Below are 21,041 nucleotides of genomic sequence, written 5' to 3'. Positions count from 1 at the left end.
AGGCAGGTTGTATAAGATGCCAAGTCTGCTTAAATACTATATATGTATATATACTACATACTATATATGTATATATGTATATATGTATGTGTGTATATACATATGTGTGTGTGTGTTTACACTGAAGGACATACTATCGTGAAACAATATCCCCTGGTTTAATGTGAAAAAAATATATATTCTGAGGATATGTAAACAAAAATGTAATTTACATCAGCTATAAGGTGCTAGAAAAGCTTGTAAATGCACCTTGAAAATGTTTGAAAAGTGCCTGGATTTGACTTTGGAAAAGGTGAAGGAACGCTGTGTTGGGTGTATTGGATGGATGAGATGACTACTCATCTAGCACCAGTAGAGGGAGCTGTCTCGAACCCAAACATTTATCAATGTCATTTAATCTGAACCAAATTTCAATTTTCATGAGTGGGAGATGCAAACATTGGGTGAGAAATCAGTCTAATTTGAAACGCTCTGGGTGTATTCTGGCACAAATGGGTTTGTGCCCAGATACATTAAAGCTTCCTCAAATAGCTTTTAGGGGTTTTCTTTTCACTTTGTGCTGTGCCGCACACAGAGCTTGTCAAAAAATTGTGCAACCGGCTCTTATTTTTACAGCTTACCTCATTCTGTGACTGTCACCAACGTTGCCTTTTCTGTTTGTGCCCAACGGACTAAACGAGACATTGAGACACTGGGAGTGTGGGAGCAGGCGGAGAGGCACGTAGAGCGGCAGAAGAAAGAGGAAAGGGAAAGGACCCTGATGCACGGGGAGGATGGGACTGGGAGCATTATTCTCAGATCAGCATATGTGTGTGTCTTTGTGTGACAGAGCATTGGAGAGGGAGTCTAATGGTTTGTGTGTGTGTGTGTGTTTGTATCTGTGTGTGTATGTGCTGGAGGAAGGGAGGGAGGCATCAGGGGAGAAGCGAGAGATGAAGAGAATGAGCGTGCCGCTTAGGAAATGTCACACTGGGAAGATTTGTAGGTTTTGATCCTGGCAAATTAATGCAAAACCCCAGTGCAAGTATTTGATTTGGGAAAACTTTGGGAGCAGACTTGTCTCTTAATAATAATTATTGGGTTTACATTAATTTCCTCCCCTATTCTCTTCCACAGGAGAGCTGATCACCACTGCTTGTGAGCTGGGGGTAAGTATTAGCTGTATTGTTTAATCAATTCACTCATTAACTCTTATAAGCATTAAGGAAGTTTAATTAAGCATGGGCAGAAAGCAGATTAATTTACTTTCAGTCCACAGGTTTTCCCCCTTCTTTTCTATACACTTATTTTACTAAGTTGCAAGTAGAGAATGCTATAATTTGCAACCCGTTTTTCAAATCCAATTAAAGTCAATGGTAAGGCGATGGCTTTTGTAGGCTTTGCCTTATGTACGGTATAAGGCTTATTATATCCACCCCTCTTTTTTTTGTGTGTGTGTAAGCCGCGAAGAATGAACTAAATCGGGTTAACAGTTATAATAAGTTTTATTATTTAATAAAGTTTATTACGCCGCTGTGATCCTTTTAGGGAGGCTGTGTCGGTGTCACTATGCCAGTAATCCTGCCGTTAGTGCTGCAGTCCGTGTGGCCTGCCTGTCTGCCTTTCAGGCCTCCCCAAGGGCCTCACAGGCCGTCCCTGGGCCCCAGGCTGCTGGCCCCCCCTTCTGATCCCCAGAGCTCCAGCTTCCCTGTGCTCCCGGTGGCCTTTGTCCCTCAGCTGTCCTTTTGCTGCACGTCTGTCCATGACACAGTCCTTCCTCCATGTGCTCTCACCTGATGCTCATGTTGGAGGAGTTACCCACCTGTCCGATGTTAAAAAACAAACAAGCTGCCTCGTTTCTGTCTTTGATTCTCTGCATTACTTCTTGTCTTTTCCTCCTTGACCTTCATGCTCCATCACCATCCCACCTCTCTGAATTGGGTGAAGTTGTCTCTGTGTTCACCTTTGCTGTGTCTGAGGTGACCGTTGAGGTAGTCACACTCTCACCTTTCAGCTCTGTTCACTTGAATCGCTGCCCCTTCTACCCTGCCTGCATGGCTCGTGTTATCAGTGCCAGGGAATGAGTCTCTGTTTAATGACTGAGCCCTTATCTGGGTGGAGGAGACTTAGCAGCTAATTGCTGTGATTGCTGAGATCCCCCAGGCGAGAATGACTGCGGCTCGGAGGTGGTTTGGGGGGCTGGGGCTGGCGAGCACCACGTGCTCTACCGCGGGCTCCAGGGAGCTGCACTGTCCTTGGGAAGAGGCCAGAGGAAAAGAAGAAGTGAGGAGAGGGAGGAAGAAAAGGGAGGAGAGGAGCGGAGGGCTCCGGTATCGTAGCAGAGTCAGTTTACGGTCATGCCAAGTGGGGTGTGTCTGCGTCTTCTGTGTCACTGCAGATCTACAGCACACCCATCTACTGAGGGCAGAAGAGCAACTATTGTATGCCACTGAACCAGAGGGGGCTAATAAACATAACACATCCTGCTGCAAATCATCCTTGTTTAGTGGTTACCTCTTATATTCTCACTCCAGTTTTGTATTCTTACTTTTATCTCTAATAAAACATCTGCACTTTGACCTTAGCCTGCCGACCAATCAACCACATCTTGAATTCTGTTCTCTTAAGCTGTGAATCAATCTCTCAGTGCATTTCTACATTTGGATTTCATACTTTGTCTTTCATTTTCTTCTTAGGTGGCCCATCCTCCAGGATACCCTCTCTTCACCCTACTAGCTCGCCTGGCTATGTATCTTCTGCCCTCATTCTCTCCAGCCCACAGTGTCAACCTTATGAGCAGTCTGCTGGGGGCTGCAGCCTGTGGTGCCCTCTGCATTTCTGTCTGCAGGTAAGCACATGCAATACCAGTTGCTAATGTCATTTGCCACAATTTGTTAATGTGTTTTTGTTATTTCTCTGTTTTGAGATTGCTTTGCTTTGATTTTAAGGAATGCACTTCAGTAAAACTTAGGGCTGTACCCAATTCAGGATTTTGTCAGATTGGATTTAGCTGTTCATTTTATTCTTTTTTTCAGTTCAGCGCCACACTAAACTCCTATATCAGCCTACATGAGTATGTTTTACTTGTAAGACTCTTCTACTGCTGCTGTTATGCTGCTTATAGTTCAGGTATAAAATCCCAGCACACTGCAGAGTGTCTCCCTGTCCTGTACAATCAGTGGTGCACTGGAGTGGCTGAAGCTGCTGAAGCTGCTGGCAGGGCATCACCTCTGCTCTTTTTCTGTCATCCCTCTCTGCTTCCATCACAGTTAGTTTTTTTAACTTGTGGTGAGTTTGATATACGTACGCTAGCTAATATATATAATAATATATATGTATGAGTCCTCTTATTAGGGCTGCACAATTTTAAAAGTATTATTATATACACTGCAGTATGACCCAGTGAAATATTCAAATTGCAGAAGCTGCATTTTTTTTGATAAAGGAAAAATGTGTGACAAAACAGCATTGTAATGAAGCACTGCAGTACTGCAAAGATGCCCTGGCCTACAAATCATCTTCTTCAAAAAAATGTTTCTTTGGTGCACTTGCCAGCAAGTGTTACATCATTATGATTTTAATAGTTTTTTTTTCAAAATTCCCACTAATTTTGAATAATATTGCAAAATCTGTCAAAATAATTTGAATATAATTTTTTTTCCCATATCATGCAGCCCCAATCCTTATAATTCTTCACTGAAATCTTATCTCTGGGCTTTTTGGCAAGCTTCTCTGTTTTATCCTGTTATTGCAAAAGCACACTGACTGACAAAAAACAACAAAAACAGCTGCTCGACTTGAAGAATCTGAGGGGTCTCTGAACAATGACTCTAATCTTCGACTTAGTAAGCCCCAGTAAAAATAACGGTGGTCTAGTTCTCTCTCATAAATGGCATCTACTCACAAGATGTGAAAATTGTGCTGGTATGTGCATGTCTCAGACTTGGATTTCAGGAAAGCACAGAGAAGCCTTCCCCCTTCAGCAGAGAAATCTGACAACATCCTTGTAGTGACATATGCATCAATCTGTATAAGAAAAGGCAAATATCTGAGGAAAGTAACTATAAAAAGAAGACATTTTTTTAAGTGGAGGGGGTCTTAAAACATTCCCCTACTGACTTTTTGCATCTTGATGCTGTCTGGAACAGAGAGTGGTATTTTTGGGTCCTGACAGACTGGCAGTGTCGTCCCTGATCCTCTGCTCAGTATTCAGGAGCAGAGCCCAGCCGCCCTCCTCTCTCCCACCGCCCTGCCCTGCCTGTTTACCCATCAGCCACCCGTTGTGAGCGTGCGTGTGTATGTATATCACAATTATCGTGCCCTCCAACCCCCACCCCTGACGTTCCTGTTCTCCTGCTCCCCCCACTGCCCAGCATGTTCCCAATCCTGACATGGCACGATTTCTTATCTCCCCCTTCTTGCCTCCTGGGTCTGAGAGAGACGGGATCACTAACTCCGCTCCTCCCTCGCCCCTCTCTTCCACCATCTATACTCTCGCTCAGTTGTGAGCACAGTTTATGGTCTCTGCACTGCCATCTACCACCCTGCAGATTCGCCTGCTGCTGACCCTATCATGTAAGGAGTATTTTACCCCTTCCCTCTTTGTGTGTGATTATCCCCCTTGGTTGGCCGGACTACCTTACATCACCCTTTTGCTGATCTTAGTAATTTTCCACATTGCATTGTTGGTGGCAGCTTAGTGTCAACATTTTTCCTTTTTGTCACTGTTTATGCATACAGGGGCATTTCCAAGCATGTCATACACTTCTAATTTACTCTCTCAGAATGAGAATTGTTGAATATGATGTAATTTCTTCCTGCTGTACACCCCAGCAGCTTGTAATAGTGGGAGGAAAGCAGGTGAAAATGAAGTTGTGTGTGTTCCCAGGTGCTCAGTACTGGGCGTACTTCCTGTGTGCTTGGCCAGTGTGTGCTAGGTGGCAGGTGGTCTGGAGTGGGTCGGGGTACTGGGTCATCCATCCCTTCTGCACTAGGGCACGGACTGGGGAGGAAGTGCTCCCCAGGGGGACTGGCCCCAAGCCTGGACTGCATCAGCCTCAGACCCTGCCCTGCCTAACTGCTTCTCAGAGGTGAATCATGACCTGCAATCTTCAACCACTCTACCCAGGACAGGACACAGGAGATTAGACCATATATTACATAGTGGACAGAGCTTCCTGATGTGAAAAGTGAAGTCAGTGTGGATTTGCGTTAAACCTGTATTCTTTCTCATGGTCAACAGGGGGCAACTCAGTAAATAGTTTCTTAATGAGTTAATGGTCTCAATTGTTAGTTTCAAGTCTTCATCAGTACAGCATGCTGCTGGTTTCTTTAATTATGGACCCATTTAGAGCACGATAGACCATAAAACAGCGTCTGCTTTAGGGCGGGGTCACGGTGTGAGGGAGTCCGTCCAGCACGATGTTCAGGGTTCATGAAACTCTGATCAAACTGTTTAGCCCATAGACATATACAGAGGTGGATGACGTGAGAGCTCCCCAAAAGTGTAACCAAAACATCGCAGTTGCTCCCTAGTTGCTGGCTGCAGTATAGGTCATAAATTAGACAGGACATGCCAAACTAAACCATCACGCACGTCCCACAAATTTTTCCCAAAGATAGTTGCTGTCATTTTAGTTAGAAATATAAAGTCAGAAACATGTGTTGGTGTACTGTTTACCTGTAAAATGAGAAACTTTGAGGCCAAGCAGGCTGCTATTATCTCCTCCTGCTGAATGGACGAACCAAAATCAAGAGCTGCCCAAGTCGCAGCTCCATGCTTTCTTTGGTGCTGAACATGCTCTGGTTGCAAAAAACCAAGATGGTGATCCCACAATGCCAAACTTGAGACTTCAGGACAGTAGAGTCGCAACAATTGGGTGACATCATTAGTCTTAATGCATTTGATGAGTTAATGGTCAATTGGAGTCAGCTGCTGGCCAGACGTTTATTTTGAGGCCAGAAAATATCCATGCAGTCTGGGTGATATTTGGCTCACAGTGTGCATGTTAACTGTAGCCCTGTTTGTAATCTCTGGGGATTTAGATCCAATTTTGGATTATGGTCAAGTAAAAAGTCATTATGAGGACCTCCAACCCCACCCACACCCCCCAACAAGGGATGATGGGTAGTGAGGACTTCAGCCAGAGCACACAGTCACACCATATAAGCTCTTAAGTATGAACATATAATCTATGCTTTCAATTTGAAAAATAAGCATAAAAGGTTTTAGTCATTATCTGCTCAGGGCCGAGTTTGGGATGAGCTTGTGGCTGTGGATCAGTTGGCACAGTCTGCCTGGTGAGGGGTTACTGGAGAGGGCAAAAGATGAGGAGGGTGAAAAAGGGGGGGAGGGCTTCTGGATGGTCAAGACCTCCCTCTCGAATCTGGCACAGAGGGCGTTGGGTGCTTTGACCATACCAGGAAGAGTGGCATAGATGTCATGCCACATCCCTGCGGGGATTCTCTGGCCAAGCCTATCCGTCAGATGAAATGCCAAAACGGACCAGTTGACACACGCTCATACCTGCTCTGTCCTTGCAGTAACAGTTTTCAGAGTTTTCTAGGGCTGTACCTGGTTTTTATTTCATTGTGCCACGCTAAATTCTGTATCAGCCTACATTAATATGTTCTAGTATGTTTTTCATCACAGTTTTGTGGTGATTCAGAGACTCAGTTTGTAAAATTTACAGCCTGCCATACTGGACAGTGACGCAGCTATAAAACAAGAGCAGAAACTTGTTTATTAACCACGTGTTTTACCTTCTCTCATCAGCTAACCATCAGCGCATGTGGTCATGTGGATTTTTTTTTAAGTGTGCCAACTAATATAAAAATATATTAATGATTCCTCTTATTTATCATTGTTCATCTTCATCTTCTGTTATCACTGTGCTTTTTTGTAAGCTTATATCTGTTTTATCCTGTTCTTCTAATGCACACTGACTGACAAAGGGAAAAAAAGACTGCTCAACACAATTAAGCTCTGAAATGTCTTTTGTTGTTTTTGTCCCTTTGAGACCGCCGTAAACTTTTTCACTACTTTTTATTTTTACGTTTTGCATCAGCTGAGAAGTAGACTTTTTCTTCCAAAACAAATCATCACTTTGTGTGATTATTTTCAGATGGCAAAATATATTGAAGTTAATACGGGTACTTGAAGGCAGTTTCTCTCAAATAGTAAATTGTAAGACCTTGAAATTCATCTGGAGTATACCCAACATGGCAAGCCTTTGATGTATCAATTTAAATTAGTCGGCCAGATTGCTGTGTTTAATGTGGGGGAATGTAAGTTGATAGGCTTGGAAGTCACTTCTCTCTCTTGCATAAGTTTAAATGTAGCACTTAGCCTCCCTTTGATTTGTCAATTACAGTTCTCTTGGCTTGATCATATGGTTTGATGGCCAAATTGCATGTCTTGTTATGTTTTCACACCAGGGCCTGACAAGCCTTTGAGGATGGTGGACGTAATGATAATTACTATCGATTGCACTCAGAGGTTTCACAGAAAGAAATGTTTGGCCCGTGGAATGCTAAAGGCCTCAGCCGTGAGTCTCTGGAGGAATGCACCCTTCATAGTGGGATAATCCAGACAGCTCGGTATTCTGTGCTCTCTCGTTTCACAGTTTATCTGCTAAAGCTGCTCTGAATCTCTGCTACCTGCGAGGAATCTCTCTCCATTCTCCGAGCTTATCCTGAGAAACCGGGAGCAGACACGTTAGCGCTCTGACAGCCATTGGAGCAGAAAAACAACCTCACAACGCTCAGTCATCAGCACTTTTTTGTTTGATCACATGATTACATAACAGGACTGTTGAGGCACACCACAACGTGTCTTGTCGTCTGGCCTCCACCCTTTTTCCCTGGCGGCCCTCGAAACAAACTGCACACCTGCGACAGGCTCCCCTGCCAAGAGCTGGCCCATGTGGCACAGCTGATACCTCAGTGGACCGGAGGGTGGGCGTGGTGCCATCGCCAGCCTTGTGCTGCGTCTCCAGCTCCTTATAAGGACCTCCACCATATGGTCCTGATGGCGCTTTCCCTCCTCGCTCAGGTGGGTTGTTTTTCCACCGAGGTGGGGTTGCGTGCATCTTGTCGGGGTCATGTCAGGAGCAATGTGTGTGGGTATTGTTTTGTTTTTCTGGACATCTTTACTGTAAGTTTTGGTATCTCGGAAACAGCTGAAGAGTTGTTTTTTGGATAAGGTTCTCACCTCTAGCTGCAGGTGGCAAGGCTGCCCCTCCCTCTCACATCTGCTATGGTTCGGATAAAATCTTCATCCCAACCGGCCATAGAGAAAACACCCATACCGGCTTCCCTCACAGTTTTAGGTTTGTCTGTTTAAAAGGCCCCAATCTCTGGACCTTTTGTTCCATTTCTGCAGTATCTCATCCGTCATATTGTAGTCCAACAGACCTCCTTTACTCCCCCCCCCCCCCCCCCCCCCATCCTCAGCATGACCAATGGTTCCCCCAGGACTCATCCTCTAATACAGTTAAACAGATGTCTAATGAAGATGTTATTTCCTCATTACTGGCTATGGGATGGGGATAGAGAGGAGGAGGGAGGAGGGCTAGATAGACAGCAGAATACAGTACCAGTTTAATATTCCTTTCGCCCGTGGGCCCGAGATTGTGTCTGCCTCGGACGTCAATATTACATTCCTCACCCACCACAGGCGGTCTTAATAAGGCACCAGGCACGGAGACGGATCAGACTCGGCAATTACAATTCACCCAGAATTAGTTAATGGAATCTATACAGCAACATTTATGTATCACTGGTGTGTGCCTAATGACTTTGTTGGAAAAAGCAGCAATAAAAATGGCATTCAGTGAATTGCATAAACACAGGATTTTTCTAAATTGTTTTTTTTCCTCCCCTCTTCCTGTAATTTTTGTGTGTTGGGTGGAGATTAAGATGGCATTCTGGGAGAAATTGTCATGTCAGTGGCTGCATTGTTTGAGCAGAATTGTGGTGATTAATTTTACACGCACTTGGAGCACTGGAGCGCTCTCCTGGAGGAGGGGTGTCTGAGCGGCAGAGCCGGGACCCTTATTTACCCTCCTCTCTGTTCGAGCAGACAGACTCCACTTCGCACACCGGATGAGGCAGGAAAGACGGGGAAGTGCTTGGTTTGGTGACTAGCTGAAAATTAGCCTGCGGCATCCCAGATTCAAATACACTGTTTTAAAATCGGTTAGGAAAAAGGATCGGGGCTGGGAATTACTGAAAGAATCAAATGATGGATATTTTTTTTACCTCAGAGTTAATCATGTGATACAACAACTGAACATTTTATTGAACAGTTTTCTTATTGCTATTGATGAATTGCTGATACATATCACTGTTGTCACCCAGGCCTATGCTGGACATTATTTACTGTGAATTTTTCAAAGAGTACTTATCAAACACGGTTATAACCGTAATTAAAAATTACAATGGTAACACTAACTGAATTTTTATTGTGAAGCCAGTTATCTTTTTATCTCTACTCATGATATTAGTTAAGAAATGTATTTGATATCAATAGGTATCACCGTATGCAAATTTGCTTAAAATCTTTCATTTAAAGCGTCACTGCAGTAATTTAGTATTGCATTTTCATAAAATTAGAGAACTTACAAGCGATATGTTTAAAATAAGAATTCAGCAGAATTAAAGCAACTGAAGCCACAATATCCTTAAATCTATTGTTAATAGTACAGAAGATGCCAAAACACAGGATCCTACATTTCCTGTTATGCAACTTAACTCTCCCTCCCGAGTAAATGTCCATGTCTTTCCAGCTCATGCCTCCAGTTTTGTTAACACACCTTCTGCTTCATATTTATAATCTCCAGTCCCAAGCAGAAATGATGATGATATAATCAGGGTTATTGGAAAGCTGCTCCAAAACCACAGAACACATGATACATCTGTTTTCACAGACTGACCAGTACTTTGTGCTCTAACAAGTAAACTTAACTTGATGTGTAAAACTGGACAAGTGCCTACTTAAAAAAATGAATTCTCTAAAATGATAAGATATGATCATATTGTAATTACATAGTTCCCCTGAAAGATGATAGACAATAATACAGAAATATTCCTTAGCCCTAGTCTATACTTTGACTGGCTTTTAAAGCACTTTGAACAAAAGTGTTTGATTTCCTGACACACATACATAACGTATCATTTAAAAGCTTAAATGTGTATATCAATTGCTGCTTGAAATTTCAAAGCAGTGCATCAGACACTTACCACTGTCATATAATAGCTACTAAGTACCCTGCCTGGTGTCCTGGCCAGAGGAGAGCCCTGGGGTGTCGGCGAGGGCCAGCTGGAAACCTCAGCCTCAGCCCGAGCAGGCCACCTCCTCTCTCGGGCTCTCTACCCTCTTCAGGAATGTGTGATTCTTTTCCAGCGCTGCCTCCCCAAACCACTACTCGGTTAGAGAACAGTGCAGCGCTGATCCGCGATGGCACAGCTGTGGTATTGTCTGCTCCCCGGGGTGGTGTGTGACAGTGGCTCCCTTGGCCAGCTCCATTGTGAAGCCTCATTCAGTTCAGAGTGCTGGTGTCGGCTTTTTGTGTGCTGTTATTTAGCACAGGCGACTGCTGCTGGCACATCTCCGGCCCGTACTGTAGAACTGAGGGGGTAAATGAGGCAGGTCCCATTCTGACACTTCAAAGTGTTTTTACTGAGCTTTTGTTGTGTCCTTGAAGGGGACATTGCTTACCAGAGCCTGTGATATCATTGTCATGTATTCATTTGTTATTTACCTTTCATCTTTCCATTTGAACCTGAATCATTTTAACACTGCAATGATTAGTCAATTAATCGATTAGCCCAGGGTTCAGTTTTTTTTTTTCTCTGTTTGTTTTCACTGGTATGTTCGGGCAAATGGGTCAGAAATCAAATTGCCTAAAGTTAATTTGTACTTGCATCTGTTTTTATTTATTAGTAGTTCTCAAATGACAACAAAGACTAAAGTTAATTGTCATGTTTAATCTAATGATTATTTTCAGTATTGATTAATGTGGCCATTATTTTCAGATCAATCAATCAATCAATCAATCAATCATTTGGTCTTCAAATGACAGAAAATAATCCAAAAAAACGTCCAGTGTAATGAATGTCTTTACATGTCTTGTTTTGTCAGAGCAAAACAAAGTATTCAGTTTAATATGTTAATAAACAGAGAAAAGCCTGAAATTTCCATATTTGAGATGCTGAAAACATTTTCTGCCATTTTTGTGTGGAAAAATTACTTTAACGAATAATTGATAATCAAAATGGTTTTATGGTTTACCTCTTTCTTAACCACTTTCCTGACATGGTATTTTACTTAACCCCATGCAAGAGTTTAATTCTTATTGTTAATCCCTGTAGTCAATCAAAAGAAAATAAGTTATGCACTAGAGCTGCAACTGATGCAATGCAATCAATCATTTATGAATTGATTCTCAAAATAATTGCCAATTATTTTGATAATTGATTCATCGTTCAAGTAATTTTTTAGAAAAAAAAGTCAAAATGCTCTGATTTCAGTTTCTTAAATGTGAATATTTTCTGTTTTCTGTGCTCCTTTGTGACAGTGAACTGAATATCTTTGGGTTGTGGACAAATCAAGAGATAAAGATTTTTCAGCAAGTGTGGACATTTTATGGACCAAACAACTAATCGATTAACCGATAAAACGATCAACACAACAGTCGGCAGTGACAGTAGTCATTAGTCATAGCCCTACCTTGATGGTCAATTTGCAACCCCACAAGGAACAACCACATCCTCCATTCTCATCATTATTATTATTTATCATCACGTATCATTTATTAATCTCTCTCCCTCCTTGTCATTATTCAGTAGCTGTTCTCTCTACAAACATACCCCATCTAATCTTACACATCTCACCAGGTTTGATTATTATTGTTCTAACTTCTAAAATCTGTGATAAAAGTTAAAATGTTCTGTTCCTCCTTTTGCTGCCCCCCCCCCCCCCCCCACAACCCAAACAAGGTCCCCTTGTAGTGGCATTGCACCATTTGTCCAATGTCGTTTTGTATTGTTATATAACACCTTTAGAAAAGGACGAGAGAGAAAACAGTTAAATGTCTTTTCTCATTTTTCCTATTTCATCATTTTCATTCTTTCATGTTTCTAACAAAAAATAAAGTTGAATCATTGGTCATTTTCTCTTCTAACCACTTCCATTACTTCCAAGTTTGTGCTTCATTCCAGGCTTTATGCATATTTGTCAGTCAGTTAATTACTGAAGTGATGACGCAGACGTTTTGGCAGCGTGGATCAGTTTCAGGGTGGAATAGTCTCGCTGTCAGCTGTGTTATTCTGCCACGTCTCAACCGGGCCATTGTCACTGAGCCACAACATTTCAGCACAGTGGCAGCATCCTGCACCGCATTGAGTCGCGATAACAGGGAACACGGCCACACTGGTGTCAGAATGTGTCCTGCTTTTATCTGCGCGCCCTGGGAGCAGCCAGCCTGGAGAATGAGCTGTGGAGAGGCTGGAAAAGGCTGAGCGGGACCCAGGTGGTCCCGCGCAGACAGACAGGTCATTTACAGCCCGCACTGTACACACATCGCTGGGCTCTTACACACTGACAAGCTCTAACAGAGAGATTTGTCAGGCACTCAGGGAGAATAAAGAAGTTGAAGGAGAGGGATGTGTGTGTGTGTGTGTGTGTGCATGCATGTTTGTGTGTGAAGATGTGACGAGAGCTGCCTGGCGATCAGACGTACTCGGTGTAATAACCTCGTCCGTGGACCCCCACGACTGCCCCAAAATCAGCCCCCCTGCTAGGTGTATGAGCTCCGGGTTAATTGTCATGCAGGGAGGTAAAATTATGGGTGCGGGGGGTCTCTGCACCTCAACAAAAAGTCCCCCATCCCACCCCACCCCGTTTTTTCCTCATCCTTCCTTCAAGTTACAACTAATTCCTGGAGCGGTGCAGTGAGAAAGACGCTGCTATCTCTTATTAAGACCCACTCCTAGACGCCCCATCAACACCCCCCACCCTCTCTTTTTTTTTAAGTGCGCGCACACACACACACACACACACACACACACACATGCATCCTCATTCACCGAGCTCGCCTTACAGTGAACACAGAGGAAAAATAGTGGCGAGAAGCAGAGAGAAAACCCAAGAAAAAAAGGGGAAGTAGTCAGCAAGCAGAGTTTTTTTTTCCTCCCCTACCATCCTCGCGCTCTCCCTCTTCCTTTTTTTTCCTGATTTACCGCGCTTTCCTCAGAAAGCTCCATTGTTCCCCTAGCCTAAGTCTCATCAGGCCTTTTGTGGCTGACTATCACAGCGGCAGGCAGAGAGCTGGAAATGTATAAATGGTATCATGCCTTGTGATTAATGGCGGTGCTTATGAGTCAGGTCTGATAACGGGCCTGCTCTCTACTCAATTTCAGATACCGTTAATGGAATCTGTCTTCTGCGATTGTAATGTGAGAGCGCCTAATTTGCTATGGAGCTTGAAGCTGTCACCGGCAAGGGATTGTGGGGTCATAAGGGACCTGGCAGCCGTTTGGCCTGCAGCTTGTATCTGCGGTGCTGAATAGAGCAGCTCTCTGCCTGTCAGTTAGCTGATAGGCTGATGAGGACTCTAAGCCACTCCACACAATGGCGGAAAGGGCCATACTGCCTGACTTCCCTAATTGTCGAGCCTGCTCATATTTCAGAGCCAGCATGCCGGGGACTGGGCTGCGTTTTTTTTTTCTCCTCTCTTTTCTCTTTTTTCCCCTTCTCTCTTCTTGAACTTTTTTCTTCCTTTTTCTTTATTTCATCCTTTATCCTGCACACTGTCTCACCCCTTTAACGCACACTTCTCTGCACTATTTTTCCTTTCTTTCCCCTCTCCCCGTCATTTGTCGCCTCTCTCCCCCCTCTCTGTCTCTCATTTTTAGTAAGTGGTGGGTCTTAGCGTATGACAGATTATCCCAAGTTTGCTTCAATTACTGCAAAGGAGATGGAGACAGTACAGGAGAGGAGGAAGGGGGGAAAACTTTTGTGCACACATTATATTTAAGAAGCTGAGGATAAAGTGCTATCTCTACCACGGTGGTTTCTGTGCCAGTCTGCTCGAGATCAACCGGCTGCCGGGGAGGGAGTTCTCATGATATGTGAATGGCCCCAATTCACTGAATGTTTTTCAAGGTCTTGTCCGAGAAGCAAACTTGGGTCGAGGGAAGATTATAATGGGTCTCCAAATTAGTCTGGGAGACGTGGTGACTGCAAAATCTTAATTTTGTGTGAAGCTGCTGACTTTGTTGTTTTGCCTTTTTTGTGTCAGTGCAGTCTAACTTGGGTCAAATAAAATAATGAAAAAAAACATATGAAGTTCTGTAGCCTTGAAAACTGACTAAGAACAAAAAGTGAAGCTAGGATTGGTGTATTTTTGGAGAGGGGCACAAGTACAGAAGCTAGGGAAATGTGCTGCCACTTAAAATGGTCCATCTAAAGAAAATCAATACCAGTTTAAGTGTACAGTATATTTGTAATATTTTCATCAATTTACTTTGCTGACAGGCAGTCTTTTCCGAGGGGAAAACGCAGTTATATTTGTAGAAAATCAGTCTCCCCACACCAACCAAACTCTGTGGTGAAATCGGCAATTTTACCACACAGAACACAGGAGTTGCTGGTTGATCAGTTGGTTCATTAGTGTAATTGTGTGACTTTGGCATTTTAAAATGATAGTTCAGATTTGATGAAGTTACACAATAACACGAACAAAGTAACAGATCAAGGCAGCGGTAGAACTGTGTTGTGTGAGGTAATATTACTGATTTTGCCAATGGCGCCTGGTTGCTTTGGAGAGAGCAATATTTGGTTTATATAACGGCAGTTCCCCGTCAGAAAAGGTCCACAGTAATAAGTTGTTTAGTTCCTGTACTGGTACTCCTCACCGCTTCTTCGAACCTACTGTAGGTAATACGTTGATTATTGATAAGCACCTCATACAACCTCACATTCAATAATCTGAACTATCCCTTTGAGACATTTTTATCACATTTATTTTAGCTTTTTAAAGTTTTGATGATTGCAGAGACCCCATAGTGAAATATTACACGTCATCAAAGAAAAATGAAGGCCAGTCCTCTCTCACTTTCAGGTTGGCAGGTCCTGGTCCTGGTGCAGTCCTGGCTGGGGGGCTGTTCGCTGTGTCCAGGCTTAGCTGGCAGTGGTCCATGGTGGCAGAGGTCTTTACCCTCAACAATCTTTTTGTTGGTCTGCTCTTCTTCTTGACTGCCAGCTTCCACTGCGCTGAAAATGCCACCCAGAGGGCAAAGGTATCTGCAGCACACTTACACTCCTTTAGATGCCTTGTTAAGATTACGTCAAAATTTAACTCACAGTGTTGTACTAAAATCCTGTGCCTTGTCAGGTTGCAAATTGGGGAGCGCTGTGCTGTGGCTTGGGGCTGTGTAACCAGCACACCCTGGTGCTGTACGTACTGGTCATCATTCCCTGGGTCCTTCACCGACTTTACTCTCACAGGGTAAGTTCTGGAGTATTTTTTGCAATTCTTTATTTAAAGGATAGTTGAGAGCATTTCACCACCTGCAAAGAAATATCCTTGCAGTGACAGTGACAAGTCTTCATAAACTGTATGACTTAAAACCCTTCCCTTTTCATTACCGTCACTTTTGGAGCAACATGCATCCTATAAAATTTCCAGTAACTATTTATGTAAGAGATAACTGAAAGAGGGTTGTATAGTAGCAAAGATGTGCATTGAGAGATAATCCAGTAAGGAGACCAGGCATAACCCATAAACTCCATAAAGTATGGCTGTGATGTTCATACATGAGAAACACATTTTGACAATAACTTAGTAAATGTATTAATTTGTAGGCAAAGTGAAAAAGTATTTTTTCCATTATATATATAGTTTATTAACTATACTTTTCCATTCCTCTGTTGTGGGGGAGTCAGGAAGCAGCCAGTGCCCAATACTGGTTTTCTTACCAGCAAATATCACAGCACCAAATAAATATTTGTTAAAGTGTCCCTTTTGAAGTTCTGGGGTTTTATTTATAAAGGCTCACATAGAACAGATTCTAAATTTGTGCTTAAGAAACCTCAAGACAGGCAAAAAAAAAAAACTGGTGTATATTAGTTGTTCAGGCAGCAATTATAGATCACACTGGGCACAAGATTTTGCAAATAGTAAAGCATAAACACCTCAGCATACTTCTAAAACTGTAAATGTAAAACGTTTATCCAAGAAAAATAAGCCTGGGGGCAGTTTTTGTGTCAGAGATAAAAAGATAAAACAATTCTTGATTTTAAGCTCAGTCTTTTCTTTGCAGACCAAAGTGGGATCAAGAAACCACTTGGTTTTCTCAGAGAGATCTGAGATGTTTCAGAAGGTTCCCAAGAAACCTCAGAGTAGTTTAATGTCTGTTTTAGTCTTATTATGGGAAAGGATGACTGTGACAATGGAGTAGGTTTTTCTATTCGTCTCCCAAGTTTTGTTGCCATCCTATCTACAGTGTCAGCATTTACCATACTGCATATTAAATATCAAGTCATGTCTAAATCTTAAATGGAGTTTCTTGGGATGCTGAATTTTTGAATGTGGGTTAGTTTTACATTCGTTTTGGAGAACATGAAAAAATAAGAACATCTCTTTTCCAAACATCTCCACAGGAGCTGTCTTTACGCAGCCTCGTGTCTCTGGGAGTGTGTTTCCTCACTGGATTTCTGCCATACATCTACCTGCCCATCTCCTCCTACCTCAACACAGCCCGCTGGAGCTGGGGGGATCAGACCACCGTGTCGGGCCTGCTGACCCACCTGCTGAGGGCTGAATATGGCACCTTCAGTCTGGTATGCGCTGCTTGTCTGGCTATAATGAAATTATAACACACCACTCTAGATTTTTTAATCGCATCTCATCAGTTAGAATATGTGCTCTGTTGACATTTTTATCTTGTGCACCAGTGATTTTTATCGTTTTTTTCTTGTGTTTACAGGCAAAGACAGAGAGCTCTGTAAACTTGACCACAATGTTAAAGTGAGTCCACTTTTGTCTTTCATTAATCTGATTCATAAATTTGCCAGTTGAATTGGATTTGGCTGTTCAACATGAAGATTCATCAGTTCATTCCTTATTTTCAGCTCAGCACCACACGAAACACCTATACTGACCTAAATGAGTGTTTTACGAATAAGATTCGTATTTTAATGCCTGTCTTCACCATCTGTGATGTGAAACATCAGATTTCCACAGAGTCAGAGAAAAGTGTACATCCTGCTGCTTATAGTTCAGGTATAAAATCCCACCGCACTGTGGAACTTCTCTCCTGCCAGGCTGCTGACAGCGCTGTCAGCCACTGCAGCGCGTCACCTTCACTCCGTTTCTATCAATCTTCTCCACTTCCATTCCACAGTTCGAGGCGATTTAAAGACTCTGTTTATAAAGTTTACAGTCTGACACACAGTTGCATTGCTCTGTGTACAATGATGCAGCTAAAAAACAAGAGCAGAAACTTGTTTATCAACCACTCGCTTCGCCTTCTCTCATCAATTTACCACCGGTGCATGTTGTCAAATGGATTTTTTTAATAAATGCACCAGCTACTATAAAATTATATTCATGATTTTCCTTATTTATCATTCCTCGTTGAACTGCAATCTCTGTGCATTTTTGTAAGCTGTTTTATCCTGATATCGTAATGCACACGGGCAAAAAAAAACAAAAAAAACTTGAGGAATCTGAAATTGACTGAGGTGTATATGCATAATTTCTGTATGCTACATTGCATTTTAGTGTAACTTTGTCTTTTAAGACTGCAGCTAATGTTTTTTATGGATTAATCTATTAACTGTCTGTTGGCAATATATTTAAGCAATTATTAATCTGTCATTTAAGCTATAAAATCCTAGTCATCACTATCAGTCTTCCAGAGTCCAAAGTGTTGTCCTCAAATTTCTTTTTTTTTTTTGTGACACATAGATATTTAATTTCTAATGACATAGTGATAAGAAAGGTGTGGGTGGATGGCATTTACGACAAGCAGGGGTTTTGTTTTTGTTTGTTTGCTTGTTTTTTTAGACTGTTTTTTGGGTCTTTGTTGCCTTTATTATAGAGTGACAGATCAGGACAGACAGGGAAGGAAGTAGGGAGGGGATGACATGCAGCAGAGGGCCTGAGCTGAAATCAAACTTGGGCTGCTGCAGTAAGACTTAGCCTTGGTGCATTGTACACTTTCTCTACCAGGTGAGCCACAGACAGCCACTTCTAAAGTAGTGTTCTGGCCTCTTTATTGAGTCTCTATGCAAACTTGGTGCTTTGTTTCACACTTAGACAGTAGATTCTGAGATGGAGTAGAAAAGAAGCACTATAGAGGAATGTTGATCTGAGGCACACTGAGGGCACACGTGGTTCTAGAGATGGAGGACGCGATCAGTTTTTGCGCTGGTTCTGGTGTTTTACACTGGTTTAACCACAGACATTCCAATCTGTTCTGCGAGCCCAGAGTCATTTCTGCAGCCCATCATCTCCCTCTGTCTCTCCGTCTCTCTTCTCTTCTCTCCAGCAGCTTTTGTTCTTCCGATGATTCCACTCTCTCCCATCAAAGCAGAACTGAACCTGCTTAGAGGGCCAAATCGCTGTGTTCTGTTTCTCCAGCAGTTTGAAATGATCACTCAGCTCTGGTGTTTAAGCGTGACAAGCTGTGATGACAGACACTGCAATAGAGCTGGAGAAATTGTATTTTTCCACTCCAGCAACCCCCCCACCCTCCACCACCACCTCCTCCACCACCCGTTTCCCTCCCTTTCTCCCCGCTTCCACCACCACCGCCACCGCAGTAGTCATCCCACTCCTGGTATCTTTCTCCAGCTGACGGGATGGGGGTGCATGTGCGTCTTAAGACCCCCCACTACCAGCCCCCCCTCTGCCAGGCACCCACCCCTTCCCATCAACCCCTGCTGCTTGATGGACAAGCACACCTTCAAGATGGGGAAGAGAGGCGAACATGACAGGCATGTCGCACTGGAGACGTAAACCCGCCGGAGAAGCTGACACACACACCCGCAAACACACGCCGGCGAGCACATTCACACATAGTGTACATTGGGAGATATAGAGACTCAATAAGCTGTCAAATAGAGATGGGTATTAAGGAAGAGGCAGGAAACTATCTCTCTGCTCTGAGCAAGCGCTCGGTGACTGACAGGCGCTGTGAGGAGAGGATGGGGCAGCGGGGGGCGGATGACACAGTCATTCGTATCTGTCAATCCGATTGAAAGGAGGAGCGTGCAGTCCAAGGAGTTTGTTTTGATAGGGGATGGAGGGCATTTAATAATTGCTGTCCTTGAGTTCAGTAGCAGGGAGGGTAATTGAGCTCGTCTTTGGTGTCCATCACGTATGTTACGTGTGTGTTTTGCGTGTGTGTGTGCACTGCAGGGCCCAGTTGGACCACTGCCTGGCAGACCTTTCGCTCCCCGCTCTGGTGCTGGCAGGAACAGGCCTCCTCCTCTCCTTCTGGGACAGGTAGGATGAGACAAGACGCCGGCGCACAAAAACACCAAACTCTGTCACACACATCTCAGCAGCCACTTCAACCAAAAATCTAATCCCCCAGGAGTAAAAGACAGCGAACAAAACCACTGACAAAATGCTGATCTTCGAGAAAAAGAATACAAAAAAACACTGAGGCACCTAACTGTCAAGCTGTCGCGATGCTCCACATTCAAATCAAGAGAGGCTGATGATGTGCATTTTGGATTTTTCAAAAACATGTTTGTGTGTACAAGTAAATCACTTCTTGTATGTATCTGCATGTGGCAGTAATTCATTACAGCAGCAGGGCCTTTTCTGGGGGTCTGCGGGGTGGAGCTGATAAAACAGAGTGGAGCCCGGGGGCTCTGTAGGGCACTGGCCACCCCTGCCTCCCCATCTCCTGGGGTGGCACTTTGATAAACTTGGCTGTATGCACACACAGATGAAAAAGAGCAAGGTCATTTCATACTGTAGGATGCCAAAGGGAAGCCATGCAAATGCTAATTTACCTCATGCTAAAGGGATTGTATAGATTATTTGAAGGCTAGTTGTATGGGGTATTTATCAATGGTCAGTGTATTACCTACAGTAGATGGAGTACCAGCATGGAAGCAAAGCAATGAACAGCTGTGGACAGGGCCAGCAACAGGGCGTATTTAGCCACCACCAACTGTACGCTATATATAGAATATATTTTCACTGCTTTACTTTGCCATCAGACATCCTTTTCAGATAGGAAACCTCTGTTATATAAGCCAAATATTGCTCTTCCAAAGCAACCAGACTCCTTAAAGAAAAACAATAATTTTACCTCACAGAACAACTGACTGATGTACTGATGACTGGGATCTAAAGGGTTAAGTGGCTGAAATGCATTTTGTTGGGACCCTGTCCACAGCAGTTCATGTCTCTGCTTCCATGCTGGTACTACTCCCTGTTTTTCCAAAGTCGGGGCATGCCAACTGCTATCTACTGTAGGTAATATAGTACACTCAATAAGTACCTCTTAACACCCCACTTCAAATTATCAGAACTATCCCTTTAAAAAGTTGAGTGGAGCTGTTTGCATTTAAAGTATTTATTTTCACTCATTGTGCATAATGTGAAGAAAACACACAGACAAAAACAGAATCTTCACAGTCTGTGTTCAGTCAGTGGAACCCAACAGATCAATGTGTTGGCAAGAAAACCAAAAGTCATTTTCTGTGTCTTGAAAGTGTCTCTTCAGGTTCAGATGATGATTTGTTATTGCCATGAGGGTACCATGTTTTCTTTTTAGTGTATAAGTACATTTTACAGCTGTACTGTAATGAGTTTGTGATTCAGCGGTTGGCAGCAGCTCATTATGACTCAGTCTGCATTAGAAAATCAATCATGCACCTCTTAGCTGGCTGGCGTATGTATTTTGCTCTCGGGCTTGTGATCTCCATCCCTGCATTAATATTTTTACAGACTTCATCAAAACAAGTATGTTTTTTTTACAGAGTAAACAGACAAATAATAAAAATGAGAACAATATTTGTTTATTGAATAACT

The 21,041-nt window shown here is 43.1% G+C and overlaps 1 protein-coding gene across 1 annotated transcript in view; it reads left to right on the top strand.

Annotated features, from left to right (window-relative positions):
- Nucleotides 1–21,041, top strand: part of tmem260 (transmembrane protein 260) — a 34,133-nt gene that overhangs the window by 4,241 nt on the left and 8,851 nt on the right. The window contains exons 2-8 of the mRNA XM_084742984.1: nucleotides 1,117–1,148; nucleotides 2,676–2,827; nucleotides 15,105–15,282; nucleotides 15,378–15,491; nucleotides 16,646–16,825; nucleotides 16,972–17,012; nucleotides 19,410–19,496. Coding sequence (XP_084599110.1) covers nucleotides 1,117–1,148; nucleotides 2,676–2,827; nucleotides 15,105–15,282; nucleotides 15,378–15,491; nucleotides 16,646–16,825; nucleotides 16,972–17,012; nucleotides 19,410–19,496 — 784 coding nt within the window. The remainder of the gene's footprint in view (nucleotides 1–1,116; nucleotides 1,149–2,675; nucleotides 2,828–15,104; nucleotides 15,283–15,377; nucleotides 15,492–16,645; nucleotides 16,826–16,971; nucleotides 17,013–19,409; nucleotides 19,497–21,041) is intronic.

This window comes from Lutjanus erythropterus, chromosome 18 (assembly GCF_056507025.1).
Source record: "Lutjanus erythropterus isolate fLutEry1 chromosome 18, fLutEry1.hap2, whole genome shotgun sequence".
Classification (NCBI taxonomy): Eukaryota; Metazoa; Chordata; class Actinopteri; order Lutjaniformes; family Lutjanidae; genus Lutjanus; species Lutjanus erythropterus.
Note: the sequence above shows the minus strand (reverse complement) of the source record. Positions and strands in the feature narration are given on the sequence as shown.